Genomic DNA, 16,895 nt, shown 5'->3' with positions numbered 1-16,895 from the left:
ATTTGATGGAGGGATTATGTATCTCATGTGGCCTAGGATGTCTTGGGATCCCCCAGGAAGACCTGGAATGTGTAGCCTTAAGAGAGGGACGTCTGGAGTTCCTAGCTTAGCCTGTTGCCAGTGTCACCTTGGATGAGTGGAAGGGAATGGATGGATGGAGAGAGATTCAGGCTCAGACTGTTTCCTGCCATTGCACAAACTACTGGAAATTTCAGCTTGCATTACACTTAACCTATTATGAAAACATGTGTGATATGTGTGATTAACCAAATTGTAACTTTTTATCCGTTTCGTTCTGTTTTCTGAAAGTGTGATGGTGTTACTCTGGACCTCAGTAGCATCTCGTTGGAAGGCATTGCAATTCTCAACATTCCCAGCATGCACGGTGGCTCCAACCTTTGGGGCGAGAGCAAAAAGAGGAGGGGGAACCGGAAGGGAGGAAAAAAGAGCCAGGACAAACGGACGCCAATGATTGACCCCAAAGAACTCATGTTCGCAGTTCAAGGTAGCTTTGACACCCAGATTTGGCATGAACACTGTTTTTACAGTTGTTGGCATAAATCCTGCCCTCCCTGCAGTAGAGAAGCTCATTGGAAAAATGTAAAACCGTACTTCCATGATTTTTTTTATTTTATTTCAATTTGAGTTTCAGACATCTGTCATAGATACATACATATACATGCATGTATGCAGATGAATGAACATTCATCACTCAGACTTGTGCCAGTTTGTATAGTATCTGAACTACTGTGCCGACTGCAAGTAAATTTTGTTCAGACACTCATGGTGTCCTGACGAGGAATTCTGATGCCGTTTTTGTGATCTGCATTAGCATGTAGCTCAGTGCCCTGTTGTACTTAACTATAGTGTCACAGAGCTACTAGCATGGGTGTCTAAAGGCCTATTTATGGTTTCCAAGTCCATTGTGTTAATTGTCTGCATCCTGGCAATTCAAGTCATACTACAGTTTAGGTTAAGCATCAGTTTCCCCCTCACGGGATGTTTGCTGCATGGTAGCAAATATCCTAATTAGGCTATAACTGTCAAAGAGGAGGTGTGTCAAGCTCGTGACAAATATTGGGTGGCACACATACGTCTGCATAGGGCTTCAGATTAGCCAGATAACAAAATGTGCATCAAGGTGACCCTTGCATACATGCAGAATAAAGCTTGAATTGGCCTTTAGTCTTACTTCAGCTCTTTGTACTTTGGGGATTGTTGTACCAAGATCAGCCTGTATCTATTACCGCTTGTTGCAGTGGCAAATTCAGTGAAGAAGCTTCTTAAATGCATGTATCAGTGTTGTACTTCTCTATCGCATGGGTATAATTGCAGTTGAGATTTCACTCTAGCTTGGTGATGGGGAAAGAAAGATGTATTTCAAAATTCTTCCCAGTGTCTCTTACCAAGAGAGCCTAAGACTGTTCATTATGGCCTTTATTTTTTGTCAGGTTGAAATTTAAAGATATATCCTAGAAATTAAGGGTTTAAATACAAATCCTTTTAAACATGTGTCACAAACGTAACTTGTGAATCCTCAGCTGCACTTTCAAAGCACTGCATGCATTGGTGCATGGTTAGTTCACTGTGCTGGACAATAACACTGTAAGTTAAATATGTTTGACTGTGTAAGAGGCTCTTTTCCCCGTGTGTCCTTGCTCCTATCAGACAGATCAAAGACTAAACTTTAGACTAAACTTTTCAAGAGCACATTAATGTTTCATCGATGACAAGGTGAATCACAGCCTGCAGGATTTGTTTGCAAAGAAGAGGTACAACCATGTCACTGTTTGGAACTGTCACTTGCGTGTTAATGTTCTGTGTAGGCACCAGTGGACAGTCTCCGTTAATAGGAATAGACTGAGTGGGGATGTTGGGCTTATTGCTGAATCCATTTATGTCAAAAGGAAGACCATCAATGGGAACATATGAATGAAACCAAGGAGTCAGCTGCTCTGTGGTAACTGGTGAAATGGTGTGAACCACTTAGAGGACTTATTAAATTAACTAAATGCAAAACCTATCCAGAAAGCAATGGCAGAATAGGTTTTACAATCCAGTATCACCGTGGAAGAAATGCTTAATTGCTGTTCTCTGCTGGTTTTGTGTTCTTGGTCTAGCAGATTTTGAGAAAGCTAGTATTAGCCTCAACTAAACTCCACCGAGGCATAGCCAGAGGGCCCAGTCATCTTTATATATAGTCTTGCATACTGACATACTGAGGGACAAGCTGGTGCACACAGCTCATATCCTGGATGTTGGACCACCTGACCAATAGAGCACAGTATGTAAGGACACAGGTCTGAGTGTCTGATGTGGTCGTCTAGGGCACGGGAGCCCCTCAGGGAACTGTCGTGGCTCCCTTCCTCTTCTCTCTCTGCTCTACTAACTAGATACCTCTCAACCAGCTGTCATCTGCAGAAATACTCAGATGACTCTGTAGTCATGGGCATAATCCAGGATGGGGAAGATGGAGAATACAGAGGACTTATCTGAGACTGTAATTTGGTGCCAGGAAAACTGCCTCCAGCTGAACCAAGGAGCTGGTGGTGGATTTCCACAGATACAAACATACACACCACACAGACTGCTGAATCTATAGTAGACTCTTGTAAGTACCTTACTGTTCACCTGAACACAAAACTGGATTGAACTTACCATGCTAGAGCACTTTATAAGAAAGGCCAGAGCAGACTCTACCTGCTAAGGATACTTAGGTCCTTCATACTGCAGGGAGCACTACTGAGGATCTTCTATGACTCTGTGGTGAAATCATGGCTGACCTCTTGAGCCTGTAGAGGTGGTAGGTGATTGGAGGATGATAGCAAAGCTGTCATCCCTGATGGAAAACCAGTCCCACCCCCTCCAGCAGTAGACAGTAACCACATACATATAATTTCTATTGTGTTTGATTTGCTATTTTTTGTATTTATTTAATGTTTTACTTTTTTATCTTTTGTGTGCGGTGTCATTTGGACTGTGTGTTGCTGCAACACTGCAAATTTCCCCACTGTGAATAAATAAATAAATAAGTAAATAAATGTCTTATCTTATCTTATCTTAAAGGGTTTGTTAAGAAAATTAAGAAAATGGGCAAAGACACAACAAGTGAGACTCTGCAACTGAAAAGTTATGTCTTCTTAGGCCTTTCCAGCCATGCCCTTTTATCATCACCTGCTCAGTTATGGTTGATTAAGGCAATTAATGCAACAAACCACCCAGTGCAGTGGCAGTGCATGTTTCTGTGGCATGTTTGGATGCTTATAACTTTTCCTAATGTGATGATGTGACTGTCAGATGAAGGTTCAATATGACACAGAGGAGGGCGGACTGTGAGGGAGATAGTTAATCAATTCAAAGCCCAATCTTGCTGCAGTGAACACTCCATTTATCCCTAAATAAAAATCAATCATTTGTAGTTAAAAAAGAGGCTACAGTCTGAACCTGGAAAGGCACTTAGTGTGAGTGGGGAACGTGTACATATTTGTGTTCTACTGCATTGTTGTGTGTGAGTCCACCTGTACTCTATATGTGCCCTTGTGGAAGGTGCCCTCAAGGTGAGTGGCCTAACTTGTCAGATCAAATGGACAGTGTATTTGGCGTATTTAGAGGTAAACACAGAAGTGCATTAGTCCAAAGGGGGCACCGCTGAGCATGACGATCAAACTGTTGGCAGAGATTATTTTTCATGAGTGTGTGTGTGCGGTTGTGTGTGGATAGGCGGCCAGTGGGTGGCTGTTGGATGAAAAAACCCTGACCTTTCTGTAGCTGTTAAATCGTCCCGCTGGTGACGCCAGGAGACAAGCCCCTCAGGTGGAAGGGAATGGCTGCAGAGTGAATTATTTAGAATGGGACTGAGGTTTTGTAGGGAGTGAGTGGGTGGAGGGGTTGACGCTTGGGACTGATCCCCTGTGACAAGCCCCACGAAGTTTTCATTGGAGGATCGGTCTCCACACACACGCACCCTTCCTCCTCCTCCCGCCATTCCTCTTTAGTTTTTTTTTTAAGCTGATAGGCTGCTGGTCGTGCTCTGCTCTGTCACTGTCTTTCTTTTATTCCTCTGCGTTCACCCTGTCGCTCCACATGTGTCAGTTCAGCCACCAGCCTTGACAGGTAGTTGTTTGACTGTGACAAGTCCTGCGCTCTGATGGAAAGACACGGCTTGGATTAAAGCCACAGTGCTGCTTTTATGTCCCATATGACATTCATTCATATGATTGTCTCTCTCAATCTGCACTGTCACCATTGGTTTCTGTGTATTTTTATCACAGTCAAATACTTATTTCATCACCTAGTGAGAGACACAATTGTGGGGTTGGGTAAGGGCTGATTTTGTTTACATTTGGCCACAACTTCCTTCTTCTTTGTTAATAATGCAGCCTCTTTCTTGCATAAACAGTCAGGTGACTCAGTTTCTATCCCAGTCTATCTCTTTGAAGTAAGTGGCTTTTTCTATATTTAGCAGGGTGCACTTTTTATTGTTCTTCTATTTCGTTTAAACCTTTAATATAAAAAATAATGGTTGGTAATTCTAAACAAAGATGGAAATTCACCAATAAATTATACTAGATAAAGTCTGTCTTTAATTCAGAGATGTACTGTAATCACAACATATTGTCACCTATTTTTATAAAGTGAGGGCTCTCTGAATACTGAAATGTAGGCTAATTTAAGCTCATTTTAAAACACTGAAAGGTGTTTTTTCTTTGCCCTTGGTCTTAATAAGTAATTGAGGTTAAAATAATAATATTTCACCAAAAACAATATTACAAACCAAACTGTAGAAACTGTTTGTGGACATTTGTTGGTTTTAAGACAGATTTAAATCACTAGGTGTGTTGGTGGAACCATGCAGACTAATTAAAGTAATATTTTCAAAAGAAATAAACCTGAAACAAAGGCAACTGGACTTGTTAGATTTCTTTAATCTCCAAGAACAGTTGCACTTGTTTCAGCTTTTTCGGATATACCATGCCCTGGACGACCTATGCTTCACAACTTTTGGCAAGAAAGAGAATCATTTCCTAATAGATTCTTTTCCTAGCATAGTTTTGATTACATTATCTTTTATCTATACATGCTCACCCACTCACACACAATTATTTTTCACTTATACATATTTATAATCTTATTTATTATTATATATAATAAGACACGTGTGTTTTTTTGTTGTTGATGTGTTGTTGTTGAATTGTCTTTGATTTTTTTGTTTATCTTTTGGGGAGGTGTTTTGTAAAAGCCCATACAGTTTTTTGTTTTTTTTGTTTTTACCTCTCCCACACTTATTGTTCTTGTTTCTTTTTTTGTTCTTTATTACTGTCTTTGTTTTTTTTTTTTTTTAAGGAGCAAAATAATTTAATTTGCATATAAAGCAAGTAACCAGGACTGCCTTCTTTCACCTGCGTAACATCATCAAAATTAGGAACATCCTGTCTCAGAGTGATGCTGATAAACTAGTTCATGCATTTGTGTCGTCCAGACTGGATTACTGTAATTCATTACTGTCTGGCTGTCCAAATAGCTCTTTAAAAAGCCTCCAATTGATTCAAAATGCCGCAGCAGGAGCATTGACAGCAAGATAGATCATATTACTCCAGTTTTAGCTTCTCTTCATTGGCTCCCTTTAAAATCTAGAATAGAATTTAAAATCCTCCTCCCATCGTATCTGAAAGACCTCATAGTATCATATCATCCCAACAGATCACTTCGATCTCAAGGGGAAGGCCTAATTGTGGTTCCCAGAATTTCAAAAAGTAGAATGGGAGGTAGAGTCTTCAGCTATCAGGCTCCTCTCCTGTGGAACCAGCTCCCAGTTTGGGTTCGGGAGGCAGACACCCTCTTTACTTTTAAGGTCAGGCTTAAAGGGTCTTTCCTTTTTGATCAAGCTTATAGTTAGGGCTGGACTAAACCATCCCTTAGTTATGCTGCTATAGGCCTAGGCTGCTGGGGGACGATGCACTGAGCAAATGTCTTCTACTATCCTCCACTTTCTTTTCTCTGGGACCGAGCTCTTGTCCTCTAATTTCTCATCTATTACTAGTCATGCAATTTTGTGATATTACTGTATAGCAGGTTAACTAAGTGTCCCTCTCTCCCTGGCCTTAGGCAGATGGGTCCCTCCATATGAGCTGGGTTCTGCTCAAGGTTTCTTCCTGTTAAAAGGGAGTTTGTCCTTTCCACCATCGCCTTCAGACTTGCTCTGGGGAATTCAGGCCTGGTTTCAGACCAGATGTTGTAAAGCGTCTTGAGTATTGTTATTGACACTAAATAAATAAAATTGAATTGAATTGAATTGAAAAGGGGCAGCACAGTGGAGCGGTGGTTAGCAGTGATGCCTCACAGCAAGAAGGTCCCGGGTTCGAATCCATGGGCCGACTGGGCCTTTCTGTGTGGACTTTGCATGTTCTCTGCGTGGGTTCTCTCGGGGTACTCCAGCTTCCTCCCACCGTCCAAAGACATGCTGGTTAGGTTCATTGGTGATTCTAAATTGGCCGTAGGTGTGCATGTGAGTGTGAATGGTTGTCTGTCTCTCTGTGTTAGCCCTGCTATAGACTGGAGACCTGGGTGTACCCCACCTTTCGCCCAATGACAGCTGGGATAGGCTCCAGACCCCCCCGCGACCCCCACAGAAGATGAATGAATGAATTGAAAAGCTAACCCTAACCACTAGATCACAACACCCAAACTTAAGACTTCCTGTTGGGCAATGAAGCCCCAGGCGAGATACTGTCCACTATAATACCAAGGAGTACCATATCATCAAGAGGTTAACATGGTTTAACATTCGCTGGTTGCAGTGGGTGAGTCCTCCTGACCTTGTTAAACTGGCAGTTGGAGCCAGCTTTAAAACTCCCTGTCAGGAGGTCAACCATGTACACATACACACCCATCCACTCTGACCCTGGAAAGCACTGCACTCACAGGCCAGCACAGAGATAGGGTCAGACGCATGTCCATCAACATGGAGACATCTGGACACCACAGCTCACGGAGACAACATCTCGCCACAACATCACCCGTGACACTGCTTCAGGAAACCACCACATAAACACGACAGCCATGGAGCAGCATCAGCGACAGCGAGTGCCTAAAAATGGGTCTTAGTTTCAATTAGTGTCTGTATATTCCCAACAGTGAGGCAGCAGCTTCTTAATTTGTGGAGGGACGAGTCGATGGAGAGTCAGAGGCAGAACGGGCTTCTGAAACAGATGGGCCCTGCATGACTCTGGGCTTCCAGCAGGGCCAAAATCAATGCTCATAACTGAAAAACAGAAGAGAAATTAATAATTATATTACCACAAGATTGCTTTGCATTGCCGGTGTAATCTACAGTAATTAATAGTTGTTTGTAGCTTGTTGCCGTTTTCCTTTTTTTAAACTGTGAATATTAAATGTTTTGGAAGCAGAAGGCAAAGTCTGAAGTGAGGAACATTACGTGTCATACTCTTTGATTCCTCTTCACTTTCTTCTTTCCTTCCCTACTTTCTTACTGCATTTCGCTTTTCTCTCATTAGTCTTACTCATTATTTTCTGTATACTTCTTAGGTGTAAAATAACACTTTTAAAGTGCAACATTTAAAGGCAATGTTATTGTTGTTTTAATTAGTGGTTAGTGTTTTATTAGTGATAGACCATTGAATCATTTTAGAGTATTAATGCATTATAATGCATTCATTAATTCCTCTAACATACCTGAAGACGCTAGGACGTTAGGAACATGTCTACTTGGTTGGACTTTCTATAGTTAAAGATGAATATTTTTGTTTGTTTTTTACCTTAGACCTGTCTGACCAGCTCCTGGAGGTAGTGGGGCTGGAAGGAGCCATGGAGATGGGTCAGATCTACACGGGCCTAAAGAGCGCTGGAAGACGCCTGGCACAGTGCTCCTCAGTGACCATCAGGTCAGTCCTTAAAGGGGAACTACTGTTTTTTACAACCTGGACCTTATTTCTGGCATAAAATACGGTCGTTTACTCACCCATATAACTTTTGTGTAATTTGTATTCCTTTGGGAGATCATTAGATCAGCGTATATCCATGTAGTGGAAGTGACTGGGGCACCGAAACTCAGCCTCTAAATAACGCATTATCAGCAGCGAAACTCGTTCATTTCACCAATATTTTGTTATCGTATGCTAGTGCTATTCCCTGTTGAGTCCGGAGTTACCTGTTATCATCATCCAAGGTCTGTAGATTAACCTACAGACCTTGGATGATGTCTTCTGACCTGGATGATGTTGTCTCTGAGCGCTGCGCGCCCCCGCGATGGTCGACTTGTTTACCTGTAATTTGCTACTGCTATGGTTCGTCCACAACCTCAGTTATTTAATGCCAGAAATAAGGTCCAGGTTGTAAAAAACAGTAGTTCCCCTTTAACTGACTCTACTGCATAAACAAAATACAGGGAATTTTGAGTACTGAAATCAAGAATCAAGAATCATTGTGATTTAAGTTAGCATATTAAGTTGGATGATGTAGTGTGTTATTCTTTGTGAAATTTTATTTTTACATATTTTCTTGTTGATCACTTACAGAACCAGTAAATCCCTTCCTATGCAGATTGATGGTGAGCCTTGGATGCAGACTCCCTGCACTGTAAGTCATTAAATGTATCACTCTCTCCAGCAGTAGTTCCTGTAAACTAGAGCCCAAATATTTATCAGTGACATATTGTAAACTTGGGCGGCACAGTGGCGAGGTGGTTAGCACTGATGCCTCACAGCGAGAAGGTCCCGGGTTCGAATCCATGGGCCGACTGGGCCTTTTCTGTGTGGAGTTTGCGTGTTCTCCCTGTGTCTGCGTGGGTTCTCTCCCCATGCTCATTAGGTTAATTGGTGACTCTAAATTGGCCGTAGGTGTGCGTGTGAGTGTGAATGGTTGTCTGTCTCTCTATGTTGGCCCTGCGATAGACTGGAGACCTGTACAGGATGTACCCCTGCCTCTCGCCCGATGACAGCTGGGCGAGAGGTTATTCTGATGTTGACTGTTCACTGCAATCGTATACAAGTAAAGTGTGACCCCACATTTATCAGCTAACTGTGATAAAATCGGACTCATTCAGAAAATTCTTCAAAGTTAGTACAAAACACATACTGATAAATACTGTATGTTTTCGATTGGCACAAGTAGTGTACCATGTATGCATGTATGGATTTCTATTCAGTGTATTTATCACACAGATCATTGCTTTGTATTTTTTGCCCAGTAATTTATGATAACAATCCTCAATGATGCATGTCTTACTTCTTCTAATTTGCGTACCATCTATGTCTCCAATGTACCTCAACAAGTGTTTGCTCTCTGTCCATGTTCATTTTTCAAAATGAAAATCCTCGGTTTGATTTGATTACGGTTGTGTTTAGCTTTAATTAGAACGCCACTGCAAATGAAGAGCTGCGTAGATTTACATATGGCTCGCACCAGGCAAAGCCAGAAATCCCAGTGCATGACAAAACAAGTGGCCTGCAAGTGCTCTTGTATCTGCTGCTGCAACTCTACAGAGTAAAGTTAGGATCTGATGGCACATAATTGTGCCGCAATGATTTCCATGGCAAGTTATTTGTACTGTATATTAGTGCTGAATTCAGATAACTCAGCCTGTTAAATGCTTATAAAAACATCACAGTTCAAATGGGATGTTATTCCACTAATTATTAACAACAACATCTATGCAAATGCATCTCAGTTCCTCTGCATGCATAACATATTTAACACCATTAATACATTTGCATTTTGGAGTGACATACAACTTCTATCACTGTCACTCTGATAACTAGGTCTGAAATATCTGTCACAGACTAAAACTGCATTTCCAGAAGTGGTCTTCTTTATTATTGCTTAAATATAATGCAGTCCTAGTTTTCTTCTTTTTTGATAGCTAAAGACTTACAGGACATTATTAATCGTTTCTGTAACTGGGATCTATAAATGATCTATAAATTTTGCATCCTAAAAACAAACCTCAGTCAGCTCCCAATTTAATTTCAGGTAGGTCTACTCCTTTAGATCTTCCTTTTATGACTGATGAAAAGTTATTGTGCATATTGTAAAGTGCATGACAAACATTAAGTTCAGTCATGTTTAACGATGGCAGAAAGCCCACAAAAGCTGGTAATTGCTCCAGAGACAGAGTGCAGAGTACAGTAAATGGCAGCTTCCCTTTGAAGTGATGGTGGTCCTTTGAGTGCAGATGGCAGCATTTCCCCTCTCCATTACTGCGTTTTGAGTGTGGCAGTATAATGATGTGCTTAATCTGAAGACCCTTGATGACTGATATTTGTTGCTTCATCAATCTATAACTGCAACGTTCAAAAGATATGGCATTATTGCTGACAAACAGGCTATTGTCAGATATCCATAAACGTTAAAGAACGGCAACTGGACTTAGAGAGTTTCTTGAAGACGTTTTGCCTCTCATCCGAGTAGCTTTTTCAGTTCTAAAGAACTGGTGGGGAGTTGAGATTTAAACAGTAACATCTGTGAGTGTAGCCCATCAGAAACTTGCTTGACCAGAAGTTGGTACAACTAGTGTCTGTTAACGGCTAGATGACACAGATGGTTTGAAAAAGGAGTAAAGGAAGCCATCTATGTCAAATTGGAAAATCCTTTTTCAAACAGGGGAGGTGGACTGAGCTATGATCTGACATTAATTTACAATGCAGTCCTAACTTCTGTCCCCAAGAAGTTTCACCCCCATTCACACCTTGAGACTGGAGCCTCTGACTGATAATGAGCATCATTCACTGGAGAAAAGAGGACAGCAGAAACTGTCCTCTTAACGACAGGTAAGTATCTAGCCATTAACAGACACTAGTCGTCTAAGTATCTGAATGAAACTCTACAAGTCTAGTTGTCTTTCTTTAATTTTTTTGGATGTACCATGACCTGGATGCCTGAAAACATTCACAGACCTATTGTCAGATATTATAAAACCCAAACTGTGTATGTTACCATTTGTTGTCAGAGACAGGAAGCACAAAGGTTTTCAAAGTTTATATATTGTAAGATAACAAAGATAATACTTATATTATCCTTTTATTTGCTTTAGTTTATGTGTTACAAGCAAACTAACCACACTTGACAAGAACCTATATGGACACATATGGAAGATTTATTTTGTTGTTGATCCATTGCTGAATTAAATTCTTTTGGAAGATAGAACTGGATATAATGACCTGTCGCTAGACACTTCGGTATTTCATGGGGAGCTGAAATTGTTATTTGGATTTGATTTTTGATCACTCCAAACCAAAAACATGTCAGTGAGTAAAGAATGATACACTTTCATACTTAAGGAATGACATCAACTTATATGGCTAATCCGAATTGATGACAATCAATTCTGAAAAGTTGGCATCTGAAAAATGTGCAGGCTGTAGGGATGTGGAGGGCCTTTCAAAGTGTAAACCTCTATACGGTTCAAAAGGCTGCTCAGGTTAAAGGGTTTTGTTGGCTGGGCATTGTATTCCTGGAACAATAATAACATTTACATGTGCAAAGTATTCCATTATTATTCCATACTAAGCTACATTACTGGTGGAAATGAATATTCCAGCAAATTAAGAAAATGTTTTGATCCATTTAAAAACAGGTGCACATCAAATACGCACAACACACTAGCATACACAAAAAAAAAACATGCTGAAAAAATTCACAACCCCAGCAAACACACAAAGACACTGCAAAAACTCATAACACCAGCAAACACAAAAGTGGTGCAAAACATGCTGAAAAAATTCACAACATTTGCAAACACAGAAACGCGCTGCAAACTCTGACAACACCAACAAACACAGAGACGCACAAATGACAATGGAATTGTTCCCGGGACAAAAGGTAGGAACACTGGTGTTGTGAGTTTTTGCAACTCGTTTCTGTTTGGTTGTGTTGTGAGTATTTGCAGTGTACCTAATGGAAAAAACATTTTCCTAATCTGTTGGTTATTTGTCTATTTTCACGTGTTTTCTCAAGTTTAAGTGCATTGAGCTCTCTTGGCCACATATGCATCTCTGCTCCTCTCTGTCAAGCTGTTAGCTACTTGGTTTTTACAGAACAGACTGTACAATGTCCAAAGAATGCTCCTAAAACCCAGCTAATATTTGCAAATCTCAGATGTCTTAATGGGAATTTTCAGTCCTACTTCGGAATATCTAAGCAGAACATCATGGAATAATAGTTTGCATGTAAACGTACTGATGGGGAAAAGGAAACAGGGCATGGTCCACAGACATCTTAAATTACTGTTCCTTTAGTTTATGTATTTCTTTGTAATGAAGCTGCCAAATATCACCAGGTCTAAAGTTCAGCTGTTTCCTTTTTCCTAACACCAGATTGAGATCGTCCACAAGAACCAAGCTCCCATGTTGATGGGACCACCGCAAGGTCGAAGCTTCTTCTCGTCAGTGATCAGACGAACTCGCACCGAGAAAGACTGATCAGTTTGGGACCCTCGAGTCGTCTCAAGAATCGGTCGAGAGCAGCAGTCAGAAGTTGCTCATCTCTCTTCGCGCTAGTGGAGGGGATATTTGATGTCTGTCTGATAGCCCAGCGTACAGTAGCAAAATGTAGGTTCAGTATGTGTCGCCTGCAGCATGGAGATGTCAGTGAGAAGTTCCCGTTTTACCCAGAATGAGGTGTGTGTAGGACTGACGCTTTGAGCCACAGTGTGCAGTGTAGTTTAGCACCAAAAATACTGTGGCTATTTCTGGAAATGCACTACTGTTGTTCTTCTTTTTCCTTATAAAATGTTTACTGTTGTGCTCTGTGCCACGTGGAACAAATCCACAGATGAATGTATTTTGTGATATAACGTATTGATTTATTCAGTTATATTTTTGCTGCTATCGATGTTTTCTATGTTTTTTTTGTTTTTTTTTTTGTATCTGTGTAGCCTACCCCTGATGCATGATGGACAGAAAAACAGGCGGCTGCTGCTGTTGGAGCTGACATATCAGGATTTTGCAGTGTCATTTTTTCCGTTTCTTTGTTTAATTTTTTTGCTCGGCATTTCTTCTGCACTTCACTCATGTATGGCTTCAAGTAGTGCAAAGGCAGATAACCGCGTTTGCTTTATTTTAATGGTTCCTGTAAGTCACCCTTGTCATGTTTTGATCAGCCTTGTTGCTGTCAGTGGAAAGATTAGGAATGACTATTAATCGTTCATAAAAACAAAAAATAATAATAATAATAAATGCATGACACTCTTGGTCCTAAATCACGCTAGAGATTTCCTGATAGTTTTGCCAGTTGTGTCGCATGAGTGACCAAGATCTGTTATGAAACGTTTGGAAACTTGTCTTTTTTTTTTTCTTCAATCTATAACGCTGTTCATATTCTACTGTACCGTATCATACCTAGCTATGAGATGGTTGCATTTCTATGGGATCCTGTGTTTTCTGAACAGGCACTCAGGTACTTTTGAAATGACAAACCATAAAAGGGGCCAGTCAGACTGACCGGTACAGCAGTCGTTAAGTTACATTTACTAAAAGCAGTTTGACCTCGTGTGGTCATTAATTTGTTATGATGTCTACTGTTCAGTGTCTACAATCTGTTGCACACAGGAGCATGAATTATCTGGTTAAAGTCTTGATACAAAATGACTATTGACATCAACACTGAAAATCAACCCTGTCCATTGACTACAGATTTCAGAAGATTTATAGTTGCTTGCTTGTGCACCTGCCATCTATGAATTAATATTTACCCCCCCCCCCCCCCCCCCCCACACACACACACACACATACGTGCACACACACACACATTTGACTTCATATGAGTTACTACAAATGCAACCCAATTGGATTGTTGTACAACCAAATTGCATTGTTCTGGGTGGTATTGGCAGTGACCGAGTGCGTTCGTGCATTCCCGTATATATCTCACTCAGTCTCACCAAAGACAAAAAGACTCACCGATACATTTTTGGGGAATTAATTGCAGACCTATTAGCCAGAAATCCATCTGTTTTTAACATAACATGCATGTTTTCTGAGAAGATTTTTGGTCTTGACTGTTTTGGTCTTTAAATGTGCCATGTGTCTGTGGAGATGCATAGTATGATGCATCTCCTGTCTCTTTGCATTATACAGTGCAGCGTTGTGTACAGTGAGGTTGTATTTTTGTAAGCAGTCTTTTTCAGTTCATTGCTTATTACTCTAGAACCTACACCATGTTGTTCTTGTCTAAAAACAAATTATGTCTGCCAGCGCTGACTGACAAAAAATATGGAGACAATAAAAAAAGAAAAGAAAAAAATTTTGTTGTTTGACATGCTGTTTTTTTAGCTTTTGACCTCCTAATACTCGTATTCATACAATGTCAGCAGAATGTGAAGAACAGGAAACAATGACTTTATTCTGACCTGGAAGTGTTCACATGTTACTGTCAGTAGTTTTTCCCACAAATAATAGATAGAAGCTAATTTAGAGTATGTTTGATCCATATCAAGCAATGCCAGACACAAACTCAGTAACAATCATATAGAGAATCCTGAATGGATTTTGTTAGTGTTAATGTTGGATTTCATTTTGATATAGCTGCTGGAAGTGGTAGCATGGTGTAGCCAGACTACTGGGTAGTCTGCTCAGATGACGTGTATGATGAGTATGTTGCTCTTACTCTTTTGTCCATCCCAGCCCATACCATTTGACTGGCCTGAAAGATCTTTGTGGGAGTGACTCCAGTTAAATTTATTACAAAAATAAAAAACAAACAAACAAACAAAAACGATATTGGTATTGTGTGGTATTGTTTATCTTATTGTCAGATGGGTGGACGCCTACACTTGCCCTCTTTTCACCGTCCTCGGGGGTGTTCAGCAGGAGTGACACTGTGCTTCACTTCACGTCCACTTCACCTGCCTGGTAATGGAACCCTGCCTGGATCCAAGATGGCAACAGCGTGACCACTACTGGCTTCCGATATGTCCATCTTTCAGTCAAGTGTTTGAAGCAGTGGCAAGTTCCCCTTAAGGGATTTACTTTGTATCAGCACAAGTCTTTGTGGATCGTTGTGCAGCAGAAACATATTTTTTATAATACAGCCACAGTTACAAAAAACTACTGTTCCTAGCAGGGGTTGGGAATTTTCCTTTCCTGCCCTCGGAACACTTTTCTCCTGTGAGTTTTAAACATAGGTTTGCCATCAGACTCTTGTGGACAAAAAGACTTTTTTAAAAGCTTACGGTGCTCACATTTTAATTCAGAGTTTAGTTGTAGGTACCCACATACCCACGTAGTTGGAGAAGGATATCCCAGTGTCACAAAACAAAATCTCTCTTTAGTTTATACTTTTACTTCGACAATGGGTGCAAAGCAGCATAAGGTGAGAAACAAAGGCAAATTAAATATATGTATTTATTTATTACGATTTAGCAAACTAAGGACACAGTCTGCTTGCTGCAGCAATAACAGCAGCTAATGAAGTTATTATAACTTAAGTTCAGGAACTAAACCACGGCCCATATCATTCGTTAAAGGTGTGTCCTAACCCTCCTTCTCTCTCTGTTCATCTCAGTTCTCAGTCTCCACATCCTCATCCCTCTCCTTTCTTTTTCTTCCACCTTTCATTACAGGATCCGAAGCTTCCTGAGACAACCAAAGTCTCACGCCCTGGGTTCCTCTCCCATCATCTATCCACACATTCCTCCACCCGTCATGTCTTCCCCTCGACCCTTCTCCTCCCATCCCCTCCGACCCTTATAATGCCATCCTCTCAAACCTTTTATCACATCCCCTCCAACTCTTCTCATCCCTCCATCAGTTTTTCTCATTGCCTGTCCACCATAAAACTCATTTGCATCAATTAAGGCGTGGTCTTTGTTAATAAAAATTTTTCGGTAACTTCTGATCAGTTGTCAACAGCAGCTTCAAGGAATTTAAGCCCATTCCTCAGTCCAGAACATCTCAGCTTCAGTTCTGAGATGTTGATGGGTTTCCTCAAATGAACTTTCTTCAGGTCCTTCCACAACATTTCTGTTGGATTAAGTTCAGGACTTTGACTTGGCTATTCCAAAACATTCATTTTGTTCTTCTTTAACCATTCTAACTTGTGTGCTTGGGCTTGTTGTTTTGCTACATCACCCAGTTTCTCTTAAGATGCAGCTCACAGACAAATGTCTAGACATTTTCTTTGCTGGTATAATTCAGAATTTACTGGTCCATTAATGATGGCAAAAGCAGCGAAACAGGCCCAAACAAGAGTCAAGTTTCATGGACAGGATAAGGTTCTGATGCTAGAATGCAGTGTTGTTTCATTTCCAGACATGAGCTTCCAATATAAAACCACTTCTACTTTGGTCTCATCTGTCCACAAAACATTTTCTCAGTAACCTTCAGGCTAACTGCAGATGGGCAGAAATGTTCTTTTTGGAGAGCAGCGGCTTTGCCCACCCAACGTGAGAGATTTTTAGTGCTGCAAGATTTGCTACTGTGCAGTGAATAAACACAATGGACATTTTAGTTGCCATTAAAACTAGCTTGTTGTGATTAAATATGTGACAACAATAAAGTATCCATATTGGTAATATTAACTCGAAACTTAATTATTGTCCGCCTCTGCAGGAGGCTGAAACTACGCTTAAAACTTTATTCTAGTTTAAGCTTTGGCTTAAGTCTCCTCTTTTTACCGTGTGAGCAGTGTTCAGTGCTTTGCCCAGTGACCTGCGCTTTACTTCCAGGTCAGTGCCTTCCGCAGGTCTTCGGCACTTTCAACAATGTATCCCTTACAGGAGAGGGAAGAGCTGGCTCTCTCCTAAGTCCCCCTGGAGTCTCTTCAAAACACCGTTACCATGGACACAAACTTGACCGGGAGAGGAGTGTGTGTTTGTGCGTCCATACTGTATGCGAAGAAAACGAGAGGGTACAGACAGGACTGTGTGTGAGACGGGTGGGGGG

The 16,895-nt window shown here is 40.9% G+C and overlaps 1 protein-coding gene across 1 annotated transcript in view; it reads left to right on the top strand.

The window, feature by feature from the left end:
• Positions 1 to 13,580, top strand: part of dgkb (diacylglycerol kinase, beta) — a 112,338-nt gene extending 98,758 nt beyond the window's left edge. Inside the window, exons 24-27 of the mRNA XM_084556818.1 lie at positions 310 to 505; positions 7,781 to 7,901; positions 8,535 to 8,595; positions 12,330 to 13,580. Of these exons, the coding sequence (XP_084412944.1) occupies positions 310 to 505; positions 7,781 to 7,901; positions 8,535 to 8,595; positions 12,330 to 12,434 (483 nt within the window). The 3' untranslated portion in view covers positions 12,435 to 13,580. The remainder of the gene's footprint in view (positions 1 to 309; positions 506 to 7,780; positions 7,902 to 8,534; positions 8,596 to 12,329) is intronic.
• Positions 13,581 to 16,895: the final 3,315 nt, after the last annotated feature.

This window comes from Chelon labrosus, assembly GCF_963514085.1.
Source record: "Chelon labrosus genome assembly, chromosome: 12".
Taxonomy (NCBI): Eukaryota; Metazoa; Chordata; class Actinopteri; order Mugiliformes; family Mugilidae; genus Chelon; species Chelon labrosus.
The sequence above is the reverse complement of the archived record's forward strand: the minus strand, read 5'-3'. Positions and strand labels throughout refer to the sequence as shown.